At 40.9% G+C, this 27,083-nt stretch overlaps 1 protein-coding gene across 6 annotated transcripts in view; it reads left to right on the forward strand.

Annotated features, from left to right (window-relative positions):
* Positions 1-27,083, forward strand: part of LOC139817356 (uncharacterized) — a 63,160-nt gene that overhangs the window by 10,351 nt on the left and 25,726 nt on the right. For 2 of the 6 annotated variants that reach the window (XM_071785363.1, XM_071785364.1), the window contains exons 1-6: positions 17,051-18,425; positions 22,070-22,298; positions 22,751-22,825; positions 24,003-24,153; positions 26,240-26,329; positions 26,749-26,832. In XM_071785363.1, coding sequence (XP_071641464.1) covers positions 18,116-18,425; positions 22,070-22,298; positions 22,751-22,825; positions 24,003-24,153; positions 26,240-26,329; positions 26,749-26,832 — 939 coding nt within the window. In that variant the 5' untranslated portion in view covers positions 17,051-18,115. Of the gene's footprint in view, positions 1-14,157; positions 14,209-17,050; positions 18,426-22,069; positions 22,299-22,750; positions 22,826-24,002; positions 24,154-26,239; positions 26,330-26,748; positions 26,833-27,083 lie in introns of those variants that run through there. The other 4 variants (XM_071785366.1, XM_071785368.1, XM_071785365.1 and 1 more) reach the window with 4 other exon arrangements.

A 27,083-nucleotide genomic window follows, 5' to 3' on the forward strand; every position in this document is an offset into this window, starting at 1 on the left:
AGGCTCGATTGAATACTACGTGGAAGCTGAATGTAGACACACGAGTGCTGGAGGTCAATATACCTAACATTAGCAATGTATTAACGGTCGTGTTTACATTTTCAGCGCGCGCGATTCTAGAGCAACGCGGTAGATATTCGAATCGGTGCGTCGGGATCGAGTGTATTTCATTAGCAGATTTCATTAGGCTAATTAGGAGCCCTTGTTACGCGCGTCCGTGCGTAATTACGGTCGCGGAAACGCTCCGCGGAATCTGTGGAAGTTGGAAAAGTTGCGCATTCTGCATTCTGCGGCCTGGATGCCCCACTTTTCGAGCTCCGATATGCTTTGGTGGAAAAAAAAGGATTGCTCCGGCGAGTATATTTTTTTAGTGCACGCTACGATAGAAAAATTTTTCGAGATTTCTGTTTGTCCGGATTTTTAAAAATCTCACGCATCGCAAAAACGTACCATTGTAAAATCACGTACACCGTGAAATCGTGACGTTATAGTATTTAATTAAATTATAGTAAATTGCGCGAAGCTAATATTGTGGAGACACATCGTGATCTATTAATATTTAGAAAATTTATACATTTTAAAAATAGAATTGCTAGGTATTTAATTTATGGATTTAATTTCTAGTAATTTAATTTATGGACTCTTAGAGAGATTTCGCAAATCTCCGGAAGAAATCCTTAAGAAAATTAGCCGCGCGCGACACGAATTATCAACGTGATGGCAACTCTGTCTGACAGTTCGGTCGTTGTTGCTCGTTATTATTTCGCGCACCGGTCGAAACACGCGTGTCGTCATCAGTTTACCGTCAATTTACGTCGGTGTTATTCACGATGCAGGTGCGGAGGCGCGACACATACCGGCAGGTGCGAGACAGGCAAGTGGTCTAACCCAAATTCTCAGGCAATTACTGGCGGGTTTTCACCGTGACTCGCGGTTTCCCTCTCGCAGGCAAATAGACTGAAGAGATAATAGATAAAGAAGGATTTGATCGGCGCATCCTCTCACACGGGCACCTATATATACCTATACGTGCGCTCGCAATTAGCCGCGCAATTAACGCGACTGTATGTCATTACGTTCCGCGACACGGACAGAATTGGCTTCTCGCGCGGACTCTCCGTGAATTTCCGCGAATTTTACTTCTTTGTTGGGATCCCAGATTGCTTAAGCTTTAATCGGGATAACGCGCTCGTCCGTCCGTGTTTAGAAAGCGATTCCGCCTATCTGCATCCCTGCCCATTTTCTCCGTTACAGTATTAGTATACTTTCAAGTGCTCTCAATGTCTTTGCATTGCACAAACGACGGGCGTTCCTCCAATCGCTAAAATAAATTTCCGTATTTCAAAAGACTCGAAAAATGCGTTTTGTATAGGTTTAAAAAAAACCACTATCTATAATATTTCTAGCAAATTTTTTATTAAATTTATATAAATTTTTAAATCTGTCAAATACTTCTCTATACTTCATCAAGTATGTTACTCGTTTGAGCGTATATTTGTTCACGATCGAGCCAAAATTCGCTGATTAACGTTGATTCATCATCAATGCGATTGCGAAAAGCATGGATCTTTTGCGTGCGATAATAACGCCATAATTTTCGCAGTGATCGCCTAACCGTCGCAATAACGTTCTATAAATAACCGCGGCCAAACCGGTATTGGGGTCAGGCGGCGGCTGCGGTGGCGGCGGCGGCGGCGGATGTGCCCACGATCGCTTATCGCGTATCCCGAAAAAGCGATGATCCCAGTCGGAATCACCGAGCGCTGTCCGCGGATTTCGCGATGCGTACGCGACCGCATTTCGTTCGTTATGCGTACGAAGCACGGATACAACATTACACGCACGCGTGAGAGACGGATCGCGGCGAGATCGCGGACGCGAATGCGATGTTCACTGGCCCGCTCCGCCACGCTCTGCTTGCCTCCGCAAACGCGACTCATTATGACGCGTCCTCTCCTCTCCTCCGCGGCTTCATCCCGCACGATTCTTTCCGTCTTGCTCCTGGATTTAAAACGCCACTTTTGTCGATATCCTTCGCGGTATCCGGAGCGCAGTGTGTTTAGCACTTACGGTATTTTCGTCGATTCACTCGCGTACCGTCATGTTTATTGCAAACATTGAATCTCAAGTTGATGATTTTTCAAATTGACAATAAGACCGAGGCATAATTAATTTAATGACCGAAAAATGAACTTTTAATCCATGATAACTTGGTAAATGTTTATCCAATAATTAAGGAATTACACTGTTGGAAAATTTTTGTAAGTTTGTTAAAAAAGTTCCTTGTTAAAATTTTTGTGTAAAATAATCAACACATACATGTGTATATTTAACATATGCCTGGTATGTTAATTGAACTTAACAAATTTAAAATGTAAAATTATTAAAATAATTTAAAGAATATGTTAAAGTATCACAATTTGAACATATTTATTAAATGTGTTAAAATTTACAGAAAAAGAGTGTTGATTTTATCTTAAAATCTTAACTTTAACATAAAAGTTATGTTAAATATATACATAATTAACCTCAAATTACGATCAGAATTACATTTCTTTTCTGTTGAAATATTTTAACATAGTATCGGTGTTACTATTTAACACATCCATATTATGTTAAATTAACACAAAAATTTGAGTGGACCGTTTGAGACATGCGATTTATGTTATATTTAACATAAATTTTCCAACAGTGTACCTTAATTATTGGAACTGTTTTGTTGTTGTTGTTCTTATTAAAGCAAATTGTGTCGTCCGAACGGCGAGTTTTATTACACCGCTCTTTCTCTTTTGCACTCTCCACTTCTTTTTATTATATTTATAAAGTTACTGTCACTTAGCCAATACGATTGTCTACTCGCAAGAGTAACCAACAAGATCGTTTTTTTCCGCTATCCGACTTTCTCTATATCTTTATTGGCTTGATTTTACGATATCGGACGTGAATAGCTTTTGATCTTCGACATTTACTTACTTTCCAATGCATAACAGACAGAAAATTCATGGGCGTTCTTTAAACGATCGATTGGCACTCTTTTCGATCTGTCGTTGCGATGATATGTTATCCGGATCGCGCCACAAATTTTCGTTTTTCAGGGATGTCGCTTTCCTCTCCTTTTCCAAATCTCGCGGGAGGTGTTTCTTGTCGGGAAACGTAAATTTGCCATGCGACTCGGGCAGATTTCCCGCGAGCATCGATATCTTCTCGTAGTAAACTAGTAAAGTTAGTAAAGGAACGGTTCTCGAGAAACAAGGCTAGTCGGCCTGTGTAACATAGTCCCCTTTTTCCGGAAGATGTTTCCTCTCTCTCTCTCTCTCTCTCTCTCTCTCTCTTTCTTTCTTTTTTTTGAATCGTCGCTCGGGCTACATGAATTCTGACGCGTCCGTCCATCCGATCGTTAAATTGTAAGAAGGAACGGGTTTTGTTGTTGGGATCGTAGGAGAGGAAGCCCGACGAGAGTTGGGCTTCCATTACCGTTGTAAGACTATGGCTCAGGGCCGTATTACGCAAGAGAGCCGGTCCGACGAACCTGATCGTCACGATCCCTACGTAGATCTCCCCGCCGTTCCCCACCTAGCGCGTTGCCCGACCGGATTCTCCTTCGATCGCGAGGTCGAGGCTTGTTCGAGGGCCCGCCTGGATCCGTTGAAAAATATCTGAATAAAATGCTCCGCCCCGCACGCGCGTGTGCGGTCGGCGTAATAAAATTCGTGCGACATTAAAGTCAGAAATCCGTAAAAAATAAAGTGACATCTTGGCATTCGAATGAAAAATAAAATTCCATTCACACACAGATGTGTGTGTGTGTGTGAAAGCAGTAGAATTTTTACTTTTGCGAGTCTTATATATAAAAGTCTCCGATATATTCTAATATTCTTGTAAAATAAAGCCAAATGAGGTCGAAGCGATTCTTTCGTAGATTATATGTCTTTTTTTCCGAATAGAATCGAAATACAATATTTTTCGCGTAAAATCGAACGTCTTCGTGGTTCGCGCGGTTCCCTGAAACGTCGGGTTGACTCACACAAAGTTGACTCGCGCGTGAAAGTGGGGCGAATTATCGCGTCGGAGGGAAACGAGATAACCGAGGGGGAAAAAAAGCACGAGGGTGGTAAAGTTTCGAGTGTACATATCAGCCGGCTGACTCCGGCTTCCCGGACATCGTCGGTGCATGTAATGCAGCAGCGCGGCGCTGCTGCACGCCCACATTCCGGACGGGTCTGAGGCGAATCTTTTCGTCTTCCTTTCTCGTCTCTCTGTGCAGCCTGTACATGATATTTACCGGCATAGTAGTACCCCGCGTGTTCCTTCGCGGAACATGTCCGCCCGCCGCGGGTACCTCTTTTTTTGCGGGTATCGAGGTGAGCAACATGTGAAACACATTAAAAATGTAGGCTGATTAATCTGCAGGGGTGCGTCCCGAGACGCGTAGAAAGCCCGTTGAGCGTTGGCACTCGAGCTGTAAATTGACGTTTGGACTGACAGTTAATTTAGCAGTGGATTATCAGAGCTTTACGAAACGATTCGCAAAATCGATACGGCAGGCGAAAGTTTCCGTTTTTATTTTTGCTTACTTTAATTTCCTCTTATCCTACAGCGAATTCTCCTTTATTCTAATATTGCATATATCTTCTTTCGTTTTTTAATTTTATTTTCATATACATATATGGATTTTTATGAGATTTTCAAGTTTATACGATAATGCAAGGACGCGACCGAGCAAAAAGGTATAATAGATCGCTTTAAGCGTAAAAATAGGGAAAATAATGAAGCACTGACTGGTTAATTATCTTCGACTTGACGTCCGGGAGGCCGTAATTCCGATCATGACTCGTTAATCTCGAGGTAATCTCGAAGGCTGGCTCCACCAAGCGTAATGTCGAAGTGTCATGCGTCTCGAAAGGCAGGCGTGCCCGTGCCTTTGGAAAGGAGGTCGACGTATTATCGATCGGCTGTGCGACGATCGTTATCAAACTTTGATACGGCCGGATCTACAAATATAACGCCGCCGCCAACTTCGCGGCCGAGCTAAGCAGTGTAAACCGCTCAGCTTGTAGCGCTTTACACGGCGCTTACAATGGACAAGCATTGTAAATTAATTGTGGCAGAGGCGGTTTTACCATCGCCGTGAAGGAGCCGGTCGTGCACTATCGATTGCCGTGCAACTGCAAAGGACGTCGACCTCGAAACTCTACTGACAGTATACTGACGAAGACCAGAGTCCGGAGAAACGATCGATAGTCGTTCCCGAGCGTCTACCTTTCGAGCGTTGGCGTTCATTTCTACGTCCGACGCGATAATCGTTAGCGTTGTCTGCGGCCTGCCCGCGGATTCCAACTCGCCGAGATCCCCCGTTCCGCATAAGAACATCGACACTGAACTTTATCTTTTACGCGTTGAAAGGAAAACGTAATCAAATTAGTGTTTCGAGTTGAAAGCTAAAATTTATAGAATCGAAATTCCTCAGTTGTGTTTCAATATAGAAATGATGAGCGAAACGATAATTAACAAATTTGCAATAAAAATCGCAATTCACTAATTTACAACAGATTAGTGATAAATTATAAATGCCGTGATAAATTTTCTAATAAATGAAATGAAATATGACTATGCGTATCTATATATACATGTATATTTTTTTTGTGCGCTTCGTGTGACACGACATTATTAATATCCTATATTAGTGCGTGATGCGTTATCGGATCGTGAATTAATACGATCTTATCTCTTCTTCGCTCCGTTCCGAAACGAGACTGCACGGAATGTCGTCCCTCGGGACACGTCGGTCGTGGTACAACTCGTACGGAAGCCTCGTAGTCGCATTTGTGCGTATGCATCAGCCGCGGATGCGGCTCACCTCGGTCCTTTTGCACGGGCCGAAGATAGCCACCGCGAGTACCGGCACGATTAATGACTTCCTTATGTTTACGTTCGCGCATATTCGCGCGCGCGCCCCGGCAACCCGACGACGACTTAAACCGAGGATCCTCGTTGTACGACACATTCGCGACGCGTTCAAATATCCTTAATGGAATCTATTCTAATCCACTCTGATTAATAATCGAAGTCTGGCAATAATAAGATAGAAGGATCCATACCGCGTGTACATGAAATTTATTTTAATATTATTTTCAAATTTTATTCAAATTAGCTTAATTGATTTTAATTCAGAATTATTCATATGTTTTTCTTATTTATGGGCATTTCGTTAAATCTCAGTTGAAATGTTTTATCGAACCTTGAGTTAATGAATGCGGAATGTGTTTGTCGAGGAAGAATAATACCAGCATGGCCACTTTGTTACGAACTATTATTTATCATTGAATAATGAATTTTTAAGTCGTTACGTGGTCTTCAATTGTTGCATTAAGTCTTTCAGCGAATCGCCCGCGTCGTTGGTCCTAAGCGAATTTTATTCATCCTTCACGAGCATAAGTGATAAATCGCGGTCCAGATGTAATTTACCGTATCTCGCACGATGATATTATTCAATAATAGCACCTCCTTCCACACACGTTTCGAAACCACCTAGTGCCCATCCTAGTGTACCAATTACTCCCTACTTGGAATACAAACGGTAGAAAGGTGTTCTCGCCGGAGTCATAGGTTAGCGTTTTACATGGCGATCCGTAATGATCGCGGCTCTCTCGAATACATCGGAAGAAGGAGAGGGAGGAGGAGGAGGAGAAGAAGAAGAAGGAGGACGATAGCGAAACTCGCGCGCATTATCCAATCGTCGGGAGTGCTCTCGCGGACGGCGTTTACAGCGGCGGCGACTCCAAGTCGTGACCGATCCTCCGGTGGGAATCCGCCCTGAGATCAACTCTCATACGCCTCGCGAGAGAAGCTGTTCCGTGTCCGTCTCTCTCCTCTTCTCTCTCTCTTTCTTTCTCTTGCCCGCCCGCGCGTCAGGGTTTTTCCTATTCCCTCCTGCTTCGCGCCGCACCTTCTCTCTTTCTTCCCGCGCGTTGCACACCGCGTCTCACCTCACCTTACCGATCCCAAGACGGTACTACTAATGGTACATATCGGCTCTCGGCGCGCACAATCAAGCGCGAAAGAGACGATCCCCTGCAATCGGAGCGCCCGCTCGCTCTTGCATCGCTCTTGCATATATAGGTACTCGCGTGCGGCACGAAACCGTCTCGATTGCGGTCCCGAACACTCGATCCAACTGCTTGGGTTTCAACGGTAAGAACACTAATTCGAAGCGAGGGAAATACGAGAATGAGAGAGAGAAAGAGAGAGCGAGAGCGAGAGAGAGAGAGAGCGAAAGCGAGAGAGAGAGCGAGAGAGAGAGAGAGAGAGAGAGAGAGAGAGAGAGAGAGAGAGAGAGAGAGAGAGAGAGAGAGAGAATTAGCAGATATTGCCTTTTCATTATTCAATCAGCTGTTATTCCGCTTCTAATAATCAAAGTAACCCTCGTTCTTCACGGATTAATTTAATCACTTCCCTATCGAGATTTCGCGAAATGTCGTCTTTGCATTATCCCACTTGCATCATGATTTAAAATAAAGTTGCAAACGTATGTTCTTTTCCACATAGTAAGCTATACCATTGTTATCCCTAAACGCTTACGTAATCGAGAGGACACACGTGAATTAAATGAATGAAATTTTTTTCTATTGATTCGACAATTCTCCGAGGAATTCCAAAACGGAGGGTAACGAATTCCCGTCCCCTAATTCCTATCCATCTGATGTGCTATTTCTTCCTGAGTGCTCGGATAGCATTCGAATAGTTTCTTTCGACACTTGATAGCCTAAAAATAATCCGAGATCATACAGGGTGAAAGGTAGAGACAATAGCGAATTGCCAACGCGCGTTTGAAAGGTCGATTGCATATTGGCGCAAATAAAAATGAAAGTTATAAGTAATGTTGATAGGATAGCAAAATTATAGAGTTTTACGTGATACATTTGATACAAGATGTTTAGCTATTTTAATAAGAGGAATTTTTTCGTGACTTAATTTATTGCAAAGATAAATGATGCCGTTAATTTTATAAGTATTCTATTTTATGATTGCTCGTATAGACTTGGGGTCAGTACATGATTATAAATATAACGATAATATCTGGAAATTTTCGTGCGCTCGGGGGGTTACTTACGAAATAACGGTGTACTAATTACTGAATACTTCAGACCGATCACATGCGACAAAAGTCGCGACATGCGATCTTTCGTGCTGCCGGAACATTTCCGCGGGCAATCACATCGAACGTCAATTATACGATGTATCGCTCTGTGCCGAATGATTCCGCGTCCGTGACGCAATTGCGCTTCGCACAGAATTGGCGATTAAGGAGCGTTTTAACGTAAAACGATAACATTGTTTCATTAAATTTTCTTATTAATCATTCTCGAGATAGGTGAAGGATCGATCTTTACATCAAAGAGAGATATGTTGCGTTTTTGCATTTAAATTTTCCTTTTATTTATTTATTTATTTATCGTAAAATATATATTCATAATGAATTGATAAAATTTATTGATTTATTTATATATTTTTTTTTATGATAAATAAATGAACAGAGGAAAAATTTTTTAATGCAAAATCGCAACATATATCTTTCTGTGATGTAAAGATCGATCCTTCATTTTCGGATAGTTGGTTGTGAATATATTGTTACATACAAGTATTTTTTCTTATCTAATATGAAAGATAAATAATCAAAAGTAAGTTCCCTAACTTAATCGTTTAAATCTCATCGCATCGCACCCTTCAAAGTTCTCGATAAACGAATTCGGAAGTCTCATTAATTGCCACCCTGTGTTAGAGGGGACATAGGGAGGCTTTCGACGCCGCGAGCAATCCTAGGCGTTCCGGTGGAATTGGCGGTTCGTCGAAAGCAATTAACGTGCCAATTAGCCCAGCACTACGTGGCCATTTGTGGCGATTAATCCGAATTCGGGCGCCCGGAAGTTAACGTCGATCGTCTCGCCGTCGTCCGTCCTCTTGCATTTCCTCTTTGACGAATTTCGAAGATGCGCCGCTAACGAGAGAAACGCGTCGCAATTGCAGTAACCGCATCTTCGCGTTGCGAAGTTACAGTTAATCTGCAAAGTTAAAGTAGCATTTGAAAATTATTTTAAATAGATAAATAGATATAAAATTTTAATAAATAAAGTGATCGATTTGTGTGGAATACGAAATAAATATTGAGGTTTTTGGTTGTTGGGCGAGATCTTATATCTAATAATAATAATTTTTACGTGCTACGTGAAATGGTTATATTTTTCCCCAATAACCATCGCTGGAATTAAATTCGATGACTAGTCAAGAGTGTGCTCCTGACGAATTAAATCGCGTACCTTCTTCGTTATACCTCCGCGATTGCATCCGCGAGAGGCATTGAAGGCGTATAATGAGCACACGAGTGGCGAGATCGATTCAATTTCGCATCCGACGTCCTGGCGGGATATCCGTGATAATGAAAGAGGAAGCGCGGCTGATGAAGACGCGATATTAATTTCTATATTGCTTCCGCGCCGCGAGGGGAGAAAGAAATTCTCCGATGAGGGAGGGAGAGAACGAAACGGATAACTCCGACTTTCCTACTGCTCGCGTGCGGATTACGCCGAGTCTTATTTCGAGACGTCAGCGTGTCGGTCTCTCGAAACGAGACGCTCTTTCATGCGACCGGCGTCGCTCATCGATTAACCGTCTTACCGGTTTTCCGGATGGTCATACCCACGTGACGTAACGGTTCAACTACCGAGGGCTCCTGAAGACCGAGTTACTTAATTCTTAATTTATTCGACATTCAAGCTTCTGTAAAACGCAGGACACGAGGCAAGTGCGATCGCGTTTATTTTCGCTCTCTTAGTTCTATATTTTTTATTCTTCTTCTTCTTCTTATGAAGAAGAAGTTCTATATTTTTTATTAATCTTATTTTATTTTATTATTGAACTGTTATGTTATTATGAACATTCTTATCAATTGTAAACTTACGACACAGAATATTAAATTTATTTTCATACAACATACTTTCTTATATTGTTTTTTTTTTTTTTTTTCATTTTATTGGTAAGTTGGTAACTGAAGTGACATCGACCGACCGCGATAAGATTATTCAGTAAGTTTTATTTTCTTTGTCGAGTACAAAGTTTCGCTTTCGGAGATATCGTACGATTATTTTTGTTAGAGTTCGATGAATCACGTCCCTGTACGATATAGCATTCCGAAGTCACAATTTCTTTTTTTCACCGTCGTGTCCCAAGAATGATGACCCTGAAATAAACGAGCGAGCTCGCTAGTCCGTGACGCAAATCTAATTTTCGTTGATTGACGTAAAACGAGTGAGCCGTAATAAATCGCGATGGGTCCGTACGATTAAAATGTGGGGGGGCCCGCGCTCAACCATCTGTGACAAATTAGTTTTCGTACAGCGGAAAGACAGGTCGGGATCGTTCGTCCGATGGAAAGCCAATTTTTGCGGGAGCCACGTCGATAGCTGATGCAACCGGTGTCATTTTGCCGGCACAAAAGTGGCTTCTCTATCACCGAAGCCGAGTCGAAGGACGAGCTGAATATAACGAATGGCTGTTCCAGTTGCGAGGTATCGACGTAAAAGACCGCGTTTGTGTCTTAAGAGATAGAACACGTCGCACAGCCGCGTAGAAACAAACGCTTTATACAACCGTAATCAGCGGCACCGTAATACGAGATCGTCGAATGAGTCACTTGACGTGCGCGAGAGTCGCGTCGGTGACGATCCTGGGCCGACCGTCAGAAATTCCGCGGATGCGCCGCTGCGTTTCGGCGAAACCGGGAGCCGGTGTCGCGTCGCGTGTTCCGCGCGCGTATGCGTGCGTGCGTGTACACGCACGTGCGCGCCAATTCCCGTTCCATCCGAACGTGAAACCCCGGCACGCGTGCCGAAGTGCGAGTCGCTAATTCGAACGGAGAAAGGCCTGTCGGGGGCGAGACGGGGAACGGACGAGGATGGACAACAGACGTGAGTCATGCATACGCGCGTCTCTCACCTCCGCACAGTGTCGTCCACCAGGGACGTAGATTGTTTCTTTTTTGCGTGTAACCCGATATGTACGATGGTAGTCACACATCTTCGAGTTTAAACATTTTGATAAATGATTGATGTCGCAACGATATAATGCTGACTTATCTCGACTTACAAGAAACTGGAGTAAAACTTTAAGAGAATTTTAATTAGCCGTTGACATTACACGGATAGCGGATGTCGAGTCCTATGGACTTCTAATTTTATTTTATTCATTTTTATGAAAAAAGAGAAAAATAATTTATCTATATACATATTATTTGCTTTTCTTATAAAAAAAAGAAAACGTAATTGATCGAAATTATAAAATTATAAAATCCTAAAGACTTTATTTTACAATTAAGGATCAATAATTATATTTAACAGACTTAATTATAATTTTTTTGTAGAACGTACTATGTTATTATAGGTAGTAACATTTTTTGAGATTATATTTACTTATTTCCAAAAATATTAAAAGAAACTGTGTATTATTCTATATATCTTATTTGTGATGAGATATCTGTGTAAAAAATTCTAACTACGGTGACAACAATGAATATATAAGCTGTTGAAAATTATATAAGCACTCTTGTGCACTCTTGGAGTTTTGATGTCGTCATTAAAATCCTGATGAATTAACTTCGCGCAAAAGCACGTTTAATAAAACGCGTCGATTCGCCTCATCTGTTTTCGCGCGTTTTTAGGTCATTAAACCGCGACTTATCTCGTCAACCAAGTGATATCTCTCTCGAGTAGGCGTTGTGTGCAATAACAAGAATTGAATGAAACATCGTGCACGAACGACAGATTATTAAAAATAAATGACAGCTCACGATGTATTTCGTCAACTTCTTTTCCTACGATTTTTATATTCACCATCGAGAGGACGAAGAGCTTTCTATGGAAAATAAATGAAGGTGTGCGAAAGCTTAATATCGGGCTTCTTTCGTGGGTCGCGTGATCGGGATGAATGTGTCTACTATTCACGAAGATTATGGTCGTGATCCTGATTATGGCCGTCGAGGGGAGCGGCGGAGAAGAAAAAGAGGAGACGGACAATACAAAGAAATGAATGAAAATCTCAGAAAATCGGCCGCCCTGATCAAAAGAGTCCTTGAAGCGCACCGAGGAGAAAGGAGGTGGAGTAGGCGGGTTACTATTTTTCGCCACTCTTTCATCCCCTACGGGACGAAAATACACACGGGCGGCGTACAGTTCCAGAGCGGACGCCGCGGCGCCGCTGGAAATAAGACGCGGAAAAGTTCCCGAAAAAAAAAGAAGCAAGACGAGGAGGAGACGGGGGATGCGCGCACGTTGCCGAAACGAGAGACACACTAGTCTCGTGCACTACTTCCGGGCTCCTCTTCTTCGTAACAAACCCTCTTCTCTTTCTCCGTCTCGCTGGTGCTCCGCTTTTGAAAGGAAATTTCCACACGAGGCGTAGCAACTGCTAACAAAGCACCGAGAGAATAATTCCGCGTCCCGTAAAGTTAATCAGCCCGCTGGCAATTTTCTTTTTAACGTCATCTAGTAATGCGGGAAAGAATAATGACGGCGGGATTAAAAAAAAAAAGTATTAGAAAAGAACTTTTGTGCGGCAAACAATGGATATTCTTTCTGCTAGACTCGAGCACAGAAAAAAGCGATGTTTTCCTGTGAATTTCCAATAATAAAATTACTAACAATAAGATTATTGAATTGAAACTTACACTATACAACTTATAATTTATTAAATTATGAAGAGTGATGATATTACAGGTATAATTAGAGCCACTAATTTTTAAATGTTTATATAAATGTATAAAAATGAATTAGATAAAAATTGTTACGTATTTGCAATTTATCGAAGTTGCCTCGTTTCGAGGTAGAGATTTCGGCTTTCTAAAATTTTGCATTTACTCCGCTTTTCCCTTTGTCTCTTTTCGTCCGTTTCTCGAGAGATCCGAAGGCGTATCGCTTCGAAATAAAGTAGACCGTCAGCGGTACTCTGTATACCGCATTAATACAGTACGGAATACCTCGAGAGCTCCGTGCGTATCGCGAGTGCGTGCGTGCGGCGCGAGTGTGCGTGCATTCTGACCCGATGCGTCGTGTCGGGGCTGCCATCGCGTTCGTTCACTCTTTATAAATAGAAACTTTAAATTCTGTCGCGAGTCGGGCGTGGCAGGACGCGAGAGGAGAGAGATCTACGATGATCCTGGTCACGAAACGCATACATACATCATTCAACGCGATCCGCTCGTTCTTCCCTCTCGTCTCGTGTCCCAGCGCGCCCGCCGTTAATTCCCTTTCATCTTGTTATTTCACATAACATTCGCTTTTCTTGCCGAAATACCTCGTTAGTTCGCGAGTATATCAGCGTTTCACTTGTGACCGTCAACTCGCAATTAGTCCGGGGGAACATCGCCTATCTTTTTTTTTCTTTTCTTTTCTGTTCAGAAATACAGACCTTCAAAAATACATTTTAATTATTTTCCGAAAGAATGAACATCTTTTTTACTATATAAGTGAATTTGACTGATATGTGGGTAATACAATTAGAGTGAAAAATTTATAGATATCACGCAATAATATTATTAGCCACACAGATCCAGCCCGACTGTATATTCCATCTATTTGTTTTTTTTAACTTTTTAATTACTTTTTGAAATTTTTATTTTATTTTCCGAAGCCACACCCGCGGTTTAATTATGCTAGACGCTGTACTAATTAAGGAATAAAGTATACACACAAGTGTTGAAAATAATTCTTCCATGATTACTTGACTTCAAGATCCGACGTTTGGTATTTTATTCGTGAATTCAGCAGGAAGCACCTTGATGGCCGGTTCGAATCGAATCCTACGGTCGACTTAGCGTCGAATCGAACGGCTTTGAATCGAACACACGTTTGAAATTTAAGCCGAGCATAAATTCCGAGGAAAGCTCTCTGTTGCGGGTATCGGAGTGTTGCATAAATCAGGCGGGGATTCGCGGAACGAGTAGGTAGTAAAGTTCGCGCGAAGTGCACGATCGGCACACAAGTCGGATATTATTCATTGACCCGCCATGACCCCGACACTGTCATCGTTTCTACCTAGTTATCCCTTTATTATTTCTCGTTCCCGCTATACTTTTTAATTTTGACATATGTTTTTCTTTCTCTCTTACAGATATTCGGCGCGTGTACGAACTACGACTCGACATGCCACACCTTCTGTAAGGTAAGATATGGATCATTTTTCATTATAATCAGCTGACTCAATTCTCCTAATCCTGGCAGAACTGAGGGAGGCAAAAGAAATGGAAAATGTCTTCTTTAACTATTAATTTTTTATTCGACTTTTACTGCGACTTTCTCGAGATGCATTAACGCATTAAGTTTTTTTTTTAGTAATTTTAATTGTATTAAAATATTTTTTCTATAAATGCTCCATTGTTGTTTCGACACTAATAGTTTTATACAATATTTCAAAAATTATTCTGCTAGTTACGTAATTTTCTCATTTGAATTTACTATAGTTTGTAGCTTAGAACTTACTTAGCTCTGCTATGAGTGAGAGATACATATCTCTATAAAATCGTACGTTGCCGTAATAACAGCGTCTTCCTGGCGTAGTCATTTGACGGTTTATCGGGCGATCATCGGGCGAGATTTATGGCCAAGCATTTAGCGAAGGCTCGGCAACATTTTTCCAATTACGGGAAACAAAGGTACGCGGCAACTTTTGCAGAAGAGTCCGCATTGTTCTACTCCGAAATGCACGCGAAACGCATCGTGGCATAAGAGCGATGTTATTTCGCATTTCATTGCTTCTATAGATGCCATCGCGATGGGATAGAGAAAAAGAGAGAGAGGTGGATCGATGGTTCGTCGTCGCGGATGGTCGCCCGACTGTAATTGTTCCGGGAAACCGGAAGCGCGTAATTACGCTACGTATCGTATGGAAAATTGTGCGCCGTCGTTCGACGGCTTTTGCATGCATTCCGGGATGCGTGTGCCGCCCAGCTTTTGCAGCAATTCCAGCCGCATCCGTGTTGCACGGACAATTGAAAGTGCGCAAACATTTTCAACGTTTACGAGATAAAAGTAGTTAGTTACTCGTGATTAGCGTCTAGTCGACGTTTGATACGAAGGTGTGGAATTTCGCAACGTAGGATAAAAATAACCTGTTCCTTAAAATATACCTAATACGTGAAAGTCAAACATATTCTTTATATCTACACTGAGAAAAAAAATTTTCTGCATTTTAGTAAATATTAGTTTGCATACAACTGTGACTCCATTTATTAAAATGAAGAAAATTTTCCTTTTTAGTATATGTATTCACTGAGAAAAAAAATATACTAATAAAAGGGAAAATTTAATTTTCTTTTAAAACCAATATTTACTAAAATGCAGAACATTTTTTTCTCAGTGTACGTAAAAATCAAACCTCTTTATATCTACGTAAAAGTCAAACATTCCCTTTATATCTCTAAATAAACAAAATATATCTTATCTGTACGTTCTTCTCTCGGCTAACAATAAGATTATCGTATCTTAATACAGAAATTCGAAAATTTCATAATTATAGAAACTTAAATTTATCCAAGCAACATTCTTATAATATTATTACTTTTAATTTATGTAATAATTTTGATAACAAAAATTGTCGTGTATGTCACTGATCGATAAATCTCGGCAAGCTCGATCAAACGAGTTAACATTAGAAAAGAAGTTTAATGAGATTGAAAGGTGATTTAACGAGTGTGAAAGGTGGATATGACATATATGTAGCATTAATGGATGTGACATTAGCATTAGTGGGTCTGGTGCTCACTTGTTGCAAAGTCAGCCGACGATCTTTGGAATGAGGCACGTAGATATCCGTTCCAACTCGTTCCAACGTATATGAACTTTTCTCAAAAGATCTCTCAGTGGTTCCTTTAGTGAAATTACGCCGGTTGCATTTCCGAGCGCGACATTTGCGAAAACGGGCGCCATAAACGCGCAGTGTTCGATAGTAATTCCGGGTAAGCGCACGTCATTCCAGAAACCGCGTCAAGGCCGTGGCTGCTCCTATCGATAAAACTATTTCACGAGCAACGAGGCTATCAATTCCCACGATCGACGTATTCCGAATTCGCGATATAACTCGAGATCCAATAGTTTTCACACTACATTTAGCATCGAGCCGGTCAAGTGTAATTTAACTTTTATTTGATACGTTAAACACGGTATTATAAACGAAACTGTAAATAGAAATGTTGACTTTTTTATTATTATCAGGCCAGAATTAAGCAAAATACAATTAAATCAGAGTGATTATTAAGTAACAAAATCTGCGATTTACGCTTACAGTCTTTGAATAATTAATAATTATGATTAATAACAGAAATAAGCGGAGCGAAAATAATTATCGGTCGTGATTTATTTCATCGTTCCAGTCAGCAATCAGAAAATAATTGCGCTTTTGATTATGATTGATGCAACAAATTAGCGGTACGTTAAAGAGAGATACCAATGCCCTTTTATGCAATCCATACGTTAATCCAAGCTTATACAAATGTGTAAACTCATTAATTAATGTGAAAAATAATTTTCAATTAATTATACCAAAGATAATGAGGAAACACCTAATTACTGAACGACAAACCAATAAATCTCCGCACCATCGAGACCCGTACGGAGATTTTAAGCTCTTTCGGCTACCATTCTGAATTACTCGAAATTTAAAATGACGAAGAGATGGCGGAATAAATTCTCCCGCGGCTGTTCACGCGCGTATTTTTGACGACATCGCACTTTAACATACCACCGTCGCGTAACTAACGGCGACACGGCGGGCTTAATAAGAACCGGCAGCGCTAATTCTCCGGCGGGCTTCCCCACGTTCTCTCCCGGCGCGGCGTGGCGGTGGTGCGGAGCGGAGCCCAGCTCGCCGTCATCCTCGTCAGCTGTGCGAAGGTCAGGGTCGCGCGCACGCCAGCCGAGAGGGTGCAATCGATGCACCGTCCGCTCCGCCGTCGCTCCGCGCATCCCCTCGCCGGATGCAGTTGCCATGGAGACCGTCTCTCCTGACCCCCATTGCCTGGAGGAGAGCGAAGAGCGGCAGGCGGCCCGTTGACGCACGGAGAAGGGACCCGGGGATCGAGTATCAATCCTGTATACGGTCGCGGAGTGGCGCGAACGAGTGACGAAGGCGCGTTTAATGCATTCCGCGTTTCTTCTCTCGCTCTCCTTCCCTTCTTTGCGATTCGTTAAAGGCGACATTCCGCCGCGAGGAATCTTTTCCGCGTGCCTGCCCCGTGTCCGGAACGCGCCGATCCTCTTTGGGAAAGAGACGCTCGGGAAACTTAATCTCTTTGCGCGCTGTGAAGAATATTCGCGCGTCCCCTCGTGCAATTGTGTCCCCTCGGTGAGAGAGTCTCTGTGAGTTGTTCATTTGGTGCCGCGTCTTATGCGATAATAGACATCCGTGGGCAAATAGTGCGTAATAAAATCACATGAAGCAACGCGAGAAAATATAATATAATTGAAACGTGTATTATAATATTTTAAACCGCTACACATCGATGTCACTTTAAATTTAAATTTAAATAAAATTGAATTGAAAATAAAATTGATCATAAAATATGCTTAAAATTATCTCAGTTAATCAAATGTTGATTGATACCGTTGTTTAATCAATTCAATCACATGGTAATGAAAAATAATCGACTCCTGTAAAATTACATATACATAACAATTATTTCACTAACTGCTCTCTGTGACTCGAAATATTCCCCCAAAATAATAATTCCCCCACAATAAAAGTTATGTAAAAAGTTTCCTCCTCAAACATTATTAGAATCAATCGATTTCTCTTTTAATCAATCATCACAAAAATAAATTATGATCCTCTAATCAAGGCGCATTATTTGCGTCAAATTAAGTTGCGCAAGGTCGTTCCGAGAGAGAGACGAAAGTAAGGTCAGCTGATAGAAATCAATATTCCCCGAATCTCGTCCGCGCAACACATAGCCCCTCACGAAGACCACACCTTCGCTTTTAATTTCGTTCCGCGCTTATTAAACGGCCAGGCGTGGAGAAGCAAAGTATTTTAACGTCGCGTTAGACATCACGTCCGGGAATTCGAGGCGGGAAAGATGGACGGCTGGAAGAGTTGGAAAAGGTCGGAGAGCTCGTTTCTCGCGGCATGGTACCAGCGCGTGAGAGAGTCCTACGTCGCAGTTTGGTTCTTCGGGGTGTTTCAGAGCAGCGGAACAATGTCGACGAGCACCGCCCTCGGTGGCGGTGGCGGAGGCGTTGGCGGTGCCCTCAGCCTGATGGGTTGCGTGAGGGAGGCCTCGCCGCCCCCTCAGAACCACCATCAGCACCATCATCATCAGCAGCATCGCACTTTCGGCCTCGGCGAGTTCCCGGCGGCCCAGCACAGCGTCGATCCTCTGCCCAAAGGTCAGCATTTGAATATTCTCTTAGCATACTTTGACAGTTCGTATGTCCTTGCGAGATGGACGAGAGAGCGTTCTGAGAATATAATCTTTTAGTAGTTATCAATTTGATTACAGAATATAATGAGCATATCATAATTTTGCAATTTCTTTACGCAAAACTCTAATAATTCTATGTTAATATGTCGACCTTGCGGTTTTACCTCTCTTTTTTAGCTTTGCAAGCAATTACGTGATTATCGGTGTTAATATATGTAATATTTTATTGATTTTACATGAGGTTACGAGGACATCTGCTTAAAATATCATTCATATAACGCATGCATCATTATCGATACTATATTATTCACTAACAATGAGATATACATATATATTAATTGTTAGAATATTAACAATAAGATAGATTAATATAAAATGTGATGATTACCGAGCGCATTTTCCAACTATTCGTTGCATTATTTAAATAGAATAAATTTCCCTGGGAATTGTTCTCTGTCAAATTTTAGATGATAGTAGAAACTAAATAGTATATACACAGGTACAACGCTGGCGACGACGGTCTAGACACGCCGTCGGAAAAACTGTATTTTCTCCTCCGAGAATCGGATTCTCGGGGTCGCGTTCGTTCGGGACACGCGAATTCCTTAGACGCGTATTACTCCGAGGCAAGTCGCGAGTAAACGAGGCGTATGATGAAACATATGGATTTCGTCGAACGCCACGTTTGCGCGAAATGTCGATTTCCTATTAAAAAAAAAACCACGACGCATTGCGACAATTCAATAACAGAATTATTCTCTTAATTCAGCAGTTATTCATATTTTTTTACGGATGTAGTTCGATCATTTTTACATTTAATAAAAATGAAAATAATAATTACTTTTTATATATTAAAAAAAAAAATAATTGAAATATAATTGATTGGCATTTTTTTATTTATCTTTTTCTTGCTTGAAGTTTAGAATGATTTTTCTTTGGAGGAGATAAATTATTAATTTTGACTCAACGGTTCTCCTAGGTTTACGCCCAAGTTAGCATCGCGTTACGGTATCGTCCGTAATCCGCAAGGCTGTACAAATGCGAGAACGTCCTCCTCGCATCTCGGGCAAGGATGGCGAATCGAGGTCGTCGTTAGCGGTAGTAAGAAGCGCGTACGTTTAATTAGGAGCGGACAGAGATTAAAACGACAATTATGATTACGGTAGGCGGCGAGCTGTGATTTCTTTTTTTTTTTCTTTCCTCGTTTTGCGTTACGGTACGCCGTGACTATTGTTCGGAGTAGCCGCGTTATGTGTCATTATGGATGAGTTTCCGGGTCGGAACAACGACCCCCTCCTCCCCCTCACCCTCCGCCATTGGATTAGGTCCCGGCAAATTGCAGAGCTCGGCGACCGCGGGGGCAAATTAACTCGGGAGTTAATTTTTTTAGACTCGAGGGCATAATTAGCGGGGAAACTTTGTGATTTCTCGGTTAGTTGACATTTGTCATTGCCCTGACCGAAATTTTTTCGTGATTAATACATTAACTTTCGAGAGAACCTAAATGTTAACCTTTCTCGTACAAAATTTAATTTATCTGTCTTGTATTAAATTTCAATTTAAACTCTAATTGAGAAAAGTCCTCGAATATTAATAAAACAATACTCTGCATCGAATAACCGAGATATATTTCATAGAGTTGCTTTTAATCTCGACCGAAATGAGATTTTATAAAACTGTCTATATAACGTTATAATTTTCCACAGCTCTTTTTATACGACTTTATTATTTTTCATAATTTTATCGTATCGCGTTTGCATTAACACGTTTGACTTTTGCAATATAATTTACACCTCAGATAATCTTGCCTTTGAAGATCCGTCGGTTTTTTCTATTTGAAGAATTTCCGTGGTTGCGGTGCATTATTATTCTTCGATATCGTACAAACAGATGTTCTCGTTACGTGCGATAGACAGCCGTGAGCGAGCGACTGAGGCGTAGCATTATTTTTCGCGCTTCAACGACGCCGGAGCCGTCGTTGAAGCGTGTAAAGTGCGCTCAGAGAGTGTCAAGTACACAGTAAAGATCACTCCCGATCAAGCGTGCATTCCTCTCCCCTTGTCTCGTTAAGGCCGCGTGGGTCGGTATTTGATCGCTGAACGATACGTATAGGCACGATGGTAGATCGACTTTAAGCTCAGCATCGCGCGGCGTCGAGATGAGATTGTGGTAGATCGACTTTAAGCGCGACGTCATCACGCCGCGTCGAAATTGGGTATGCAACAACGAATCAGGATATGCATTGGCTTTAAATATTGCTTATATTGAATATCGATTCTGCATTGTTGTTACGGAATACGTAAAGTTAAATGTGTGGCCAGAATGGGAGAATTATTCGAAGGCCACTATCGTATATATTTATTACAAAAGAGATTTGCGTTCTTATACATTAAAACAGACATAGTATAGACTTTATTTAGGTCATTTGTATTTTGCTGTCGTCGTAATTTTGTTGAACCCTTGTTTTTCGTATATCGATAATTTCGAGTTTTTTTTATTTCTTCTCATTTATTTACTCTTCTAACATTAATATAGGTTACGCTTATTTAGTTTTACTAGTTTTATTTTTGTTACTTTTGTTACAATTATTTTACTATATTTCGATTCATCGCGAAGTGCGACGTAAATGTATGTGATGGCTGCCTTAAGTTTTTATTTTCCGGTCTGCCATCTCGTCGAGATTGCCCATCTACCTGCCTGCTAAAAGTCTGAAATCTCGTCTTTATGCATTAACGTCGAAGGCATCGTGAGGTTTCCTCGAGAAACATCGATAGATGCGTCACGTCGAGCGATAAAGTTGAAGTGCTCGTGAGTGACAGGGACAGAGACAGGTCGGAAAAGAGGGGGCAGGAAGAGGGTAAAGGCCATTAGAGAGAGAGATCGAGTACCGGCACTACATTAGGCTCGTACCTTATAAGGAGAGGCTCTCCCGGCTCACGATATATCGAATCGATATAGAATTATCGAGGGGCCGAGCTTGTAATCTTATCATGTCACAACCGTCGCCGTGTATTTTGCGTATTTATCTGTGAAATCAGTCAGGTGTATATGTGCAATAGGTGCAAACGGAATTCTATACGCGAATTCTAGTTCTAGGCTCCATGTAGGATGCCTCCTCTCGACTCGCTCGTAGATTTCCTCGGTAAATATCGCCCGACCATCGTGCATCTCGCAAAGATCTCAAAATTGTTATTTTCAGTGATAATAACATAAATGTGTGGCACGCATTTCGCTAAATATTTAGAATTTAATTAATAAATATTAAAAGTTATATTTGTAATATAATCGTATGTTGTCACTTGGTTCGTAATATATTTCTACTTTTTAATTATTGTAGTGTTGTATCAACCTCTTCTGATTGTGAAATGAATTTTTAATAGTTAGAAAGAAGTGAAGATTTAATTTTTTATTTAATTATATTTTGTTTAATTTAAATTCATAAGAATTAAAGAGAAAATAATGAAAAAAAAATTAAAAATACTGTGGTGAATATTGTTCATTCTGTCAAGAATATATTAGAATTAAAAAAGGACTTAATGTGTTCATATATGTATATTAGTGTTCTTGAAGAGAATTTAACCGAACACTTCGCATGCCTCCCGCTTGCAGAACCAAAGAAGCGCCGTTTTCATCCCCTGCGCGGTCTCCGGAAGATCTTCCGGCGAAAGAGTCGCGGTGCCGCCGATGCACGGTCCGTCTCCAATTCTGCCGATCGGGATGCCGAATTGGCGCGCCTCCCACGGGAGGAGATCACGATGAGGCATCCTGCGGGACGCCCCGAGGAAGCCCGTAGCAGGAGCGCCAGCGAGCTCCTCACCGACTCCTGCGATCGGGAAAGGTAAGGAAACATCTCTCTATATTTTATTATCAATCTCGGAAATAATTTTTTTTTTAAAGTGTACTTAAAATAATGAATACAAAAATCGGCAATCTAAAAGATCGGTTTTACGTGTAAGAATCTATCTATATTTTATATTCACTGATATTATTTTTTAAAAATAATTTTCGAAAAATTTAAAAATAAATGTGGCTTGTAATCGTTTCTATATCTTAGAAATTACTATCTAAAATTGATTATATAAAGTTAATTGATACAATGATAGCTTGGGTTTACGCAAGATATGTAATATCTTGAATTTTTAAAAAATTGCTTCCTCGTAAGATAAAGATTACTTCAAGTACACGCGAAATATTTATGCAGATCTTTCTTAGCAGATTTGCGATATCAGAGCATTGTAGTATTCATCGATTTGTTAATGTTTGCAACAATACCATGTTAAATCTTTTCAGTGGACGACTGCACGTCCGATCGTCAAAAAGATGCAAATTCATCGCGTCTTTCAAGACCCGCGGATCGTTTAAGCAGTAAATATCACGAAATTTATCTCGGCGCCAGTAGGTCATTGAGTTATATGGCAGTCGCTTAACTTACGGAGAACCTAATTATCATCTCCGAAAACAATTTCCTAACGGCAAACGTAGATAATAGCGCTATAGTCATGTTACCAAAATATCAGCTATTGATAACTAGCTATTTCCTGTAATGTCTAACGAAAGAATTAAAAATAGAAGAGCCGTGGAGTAACACTGACCTTGTTCAAATATGAAAATCTAAATCTACATTTTAAAGTAGTTTTATCACAAGAGCTTATAGACTTGATTAAAATGTAGGTAACCGCCAATTACTGTTGTTGTTTCTAACAAAAGTTCTCTCTTGAATTCCTATTTATAATTCAATTTTACCTTTAGCTTTATTTTAGTTTTTTTTTTCTAAAAATAACACTACTAGTAGCAAAAAGAGAGATCTCTTCTTTTTTTTAAACGGATGTAAAATGCTTTTATAGCCTTTTTGAAGCGCGAATCGAACCGCGAGCGTGTTCGGCTCGTTATCAATTTACGATCCTTGGCCTCGTTTTCTCGTTCAGCTTTTATTTTTGTCCTCGTAGTACCTCGTAGTAGCTGCTTACCTCGTAGTAGCACGAAACTTGAGGGCGTTTTGCGTGCTCTGCATGATTTACGTGGGTCGATATGCATCGTCGTATTGTATAACGGCGACGCGGTTTGCTTTCGTTCGAGCGATAGCGCACATTACAGAAAGGCCGCATAATTATCTGTCGTTGTTGACGTGTGTCATTCCTGGCAGATAACTCATCGCCTTATAATTACGAGTTATTAATAGCATCGAGTAAATTTTACGTTAAACGATATGCGCAATACTTTTTCTCTTTGCAATGAATATAGGATTATAGAACGACAATATTATCACAGAAGGAGAGGATAACATTTTTTTGCATATTATAGATTATTATTTTATTTTATTTAATTACTTATTTATGCGATATATTTTCTTGCACAGTTGTATATATTTTTGGACACACGTACTTACATGAGTTTTGTTTCCTTTCAATTTGAATAATTCGATTTAATAATGTGACACGAAATTTCTATTTTTAAATGAAATGCCATCAGGGAAGTTCGAGATAAGAGGATCTCTTGTAACATACTTTATTGAACGCGTCGTTGTCTCTCTCTGCCCTTTTAGCGTATTCCTCCGACGAGGCGGGGTGGAGGATAGTTTCGTCAAGTTACGAGGAGGCGCCGGCAAATTGTCAGTGTCCCACGATAGCGTTTTCCCGGGAGAAGTTCCTCACACTCGGCCTCTCTCCTCGCTGGCCAGCCTGGCGACGCTCGAGGTCAGTATTTATTCTCGTATTCAGATGTCACAGATGTTCTGTAAAACGTTCGAACTGCTTTTAACGTATTTCTCAGGGGACTGGTCACGAAGGACCGGTAGATTATTTAAGTCCAAGCTAAGACACATGGAAATCTGCTAAAGAAATATTGAAGATAAGATTTCCCAAACTTGCATAAAATTATGAAGAAAGAAAGAAATGTTTATTTTTTTTTAATTTTTAAGAAAACTTGGTTATGCTAAGAACCGGTAGATTATTTAAGTCCAAGCTAAGACACATTGAAATCTGCTAAAGAAATATTGAAGATAAAATTTTCCAAACTTGCACAAAATTTAAAGGAAAAGAAACGTTTATTTTTTTTTTAATTTCTAAGTAAATATGCGGTATGTTAATAGTTCGCTCATTTATGTTACAATCGCTATATAAAAGATAAAGTATCGAAGCGTTAGTAAAATTAATATTTAGTGGCATTATTTTCTGTGCGTTTGAAAGATTGATGCAACATTCACGCAATTATTCGCTAGGCGGACGCTCGTAAAGTTTTCCTTTCCACCGGCCGGTGAAACTCCCGGCGACATTCGAATTATCCGTAAGAGCCGTTATAATCGTGACGCAAGTATACGTACGGTCGTGTGTGTAGTTTACATATCCGCGAATTATATACGCGAGTGCGCCGGGGATTCGCGAGTCGCGTGCTCGCCACTGCGTGAAGCGTGAACGGCTGCAAAAACGGCCGATGCTTCACGTCTCATCTCGCGGTCATCGGGAGATCCGCCGAGGTATTCTAAGCACGCGCGAATCGAGCCTATACGCGATTACACATGTCCGCGATCGGCTCGTGACTTGTCTTCCAATCTTTGCGGCGCGCGGCGCGGTGAAGAATCGCGACGCACTCGCACTCGCACTCGCGTTACTCCGGGTAAACCGATCACCGTTACCGGTATAGGTAACGTTGCATAAATGACGATGCGCCGCGAGCGTAATTAACGAACAAGGCTGCTAATTAACCAGCGCGGCGGGCGGCTGATGTTCTGTATTTCCTCGAACAAATGCGCGACTTACTTTTTCTTTCTCTCGTCGCACACCGTTACTCTTTCGTTATTCTTCCTTTCGCGCGACCGTAGATCGTTATCTCCGTCTTTTTCGTCGCTTCCGTCCATTTTACTGCCACTCTAGCACGTATCGTTTATGACGAAAGTAATAACAGTTATTTTAAGGAGCGAATTTTTAAAGTTAAAATAGTAATTTAACGATTTGTTTTTAATTATATTTTATCCATTGCATTCAATTTAAATCCATGGCGATTAAATAAAAAAGAAAAGAATGAAAAAAATTGAAAACACTGGTGAATTATTGTTCATTGTTTTTTATCAGCAATATTAGAATCTAAAAAGAAAATAAATATGTATATACGTGCCAGTATTCCTAAAAAGATTATCAATATTATGTTCATTGCAGCACTCGAAAATAGCACAGTAATATTAGTAGTGATATATTATTGTGATAAGAATTATTTAATTAATCGACTTATAGCTCGCGACGAATATTAATTCGATTAAAACAAGCAATAATTTACAAATAATAATTTACAAAGCGCACTCCATATCGAAATATATATGCCAATAAATTATATTTTATGCTTCGATTAGAATAAGAGGTATAATTATACTTTATCTATATATTTTTATTAATAGTAGGCGATATGCATTAATTCGATTTTCTGGGAACGTAATATTTGTAAGGATAGAATTTTTTCACTTCCCGCTTTCGCAAACTTATATATTCCGGCAAATTATATCGTGCATCTCGATTAGAACGGCGATAATGATAGCCCGAGCGCGTCTCCCGCGACGGCCGCAATTATCACGAATTGATAATTATTTGATGGTTCATGTCAGAATGCCACGCGATATGTGGGACGATCCTTTCCATCCTTTCTATTTTCGAGAGAAAAATGAGAAGCGCGTTCCGTCCTGATACTTGAGGAAAGTCGCGAATAGTTTTCACGTTCGTGGAAAACCCAAAACCCCGCGAGGGACTCGAAGGTTTCACTTTGCGTGAACGCGTCTTCGTCTCTGTTTTCCAGCGGAGGCCGGCCAGGAAGAGTAACGAGATCATCGAGCACAAGGAGTACAATCATCATCACGTCGCACAAAGGCACCGGATATCCCTTCGGGTAATTCGCGGAAGCTTTTAACATACTTTTAAGGCTCGTAAATCGACGCGTTATACAAGTCGAGGCCGGCACTTTTAGCGATAAACATTTCGCGCGAAACGCGCGCAATAATCTTTATCGTCGTATTTCTCTGTGTCGGAAATATATTTTTCCCTCCTTTTTCGCGACGTTAAAATGTCGCCTTCTATACGCCTGACGCACATAATGACGAAGATAAAATTCGCGTTCTGCAATACGGCGAGAATATTTCGCTTTCAAGTGTAAATTAATGAGTGGAAAAAAAAAGATGAAAAGTATAAGAAGCCCGTCCTCTCGAAAAATAAGATTTCTGCGTCAGATAAAGTTTCTGCAAATGACACAGCACCGCAACACACCGCGCGCATATAATTATTGACCGCCACCTTATCGTTCGTTCGTAGGTACTCGAGCAAATAAAAACGGTCATAGAGAACCGGAACCAACTGGCCTCGGCGACCTCGCCGGATACGGCCAGTATAGCGCACGTAAGTATTTTGGCGAACGAATTAATTCGTCCAGATCTCGAAAGGGCAAACGACAACTTTCGGTCAGTCGATCTCCCGAAACGCGACTGTGTGATTATCCGGTCCGCAAACCTTTCACTTAAATAAAAAAAATTTTACCTGCAGTGTTTGCATTTAATAGATTCCATAGGTGGGTTATTAAAAAATTAAATATTTATTGTGTACTAAATTACAAAATTGGTCGTCTTATCAATTGTTACGCAACGTGGTCC

This window comes from Temnothorax longispinosus, chromosome 8 (genome assembly GCF_030848805.1).
Source record: "Temnothorax longispinosus isolate EJ_2023e chromosome 8, Tlon_JGU_v1, whole genome shotgun sequence".
Lineage (NCBI taxonomy): Eukaryota > Metazoa > Arthropoda > Insecta > Hymenoptera > Formicidae > Temnothorax > Temnothorax longispinosus.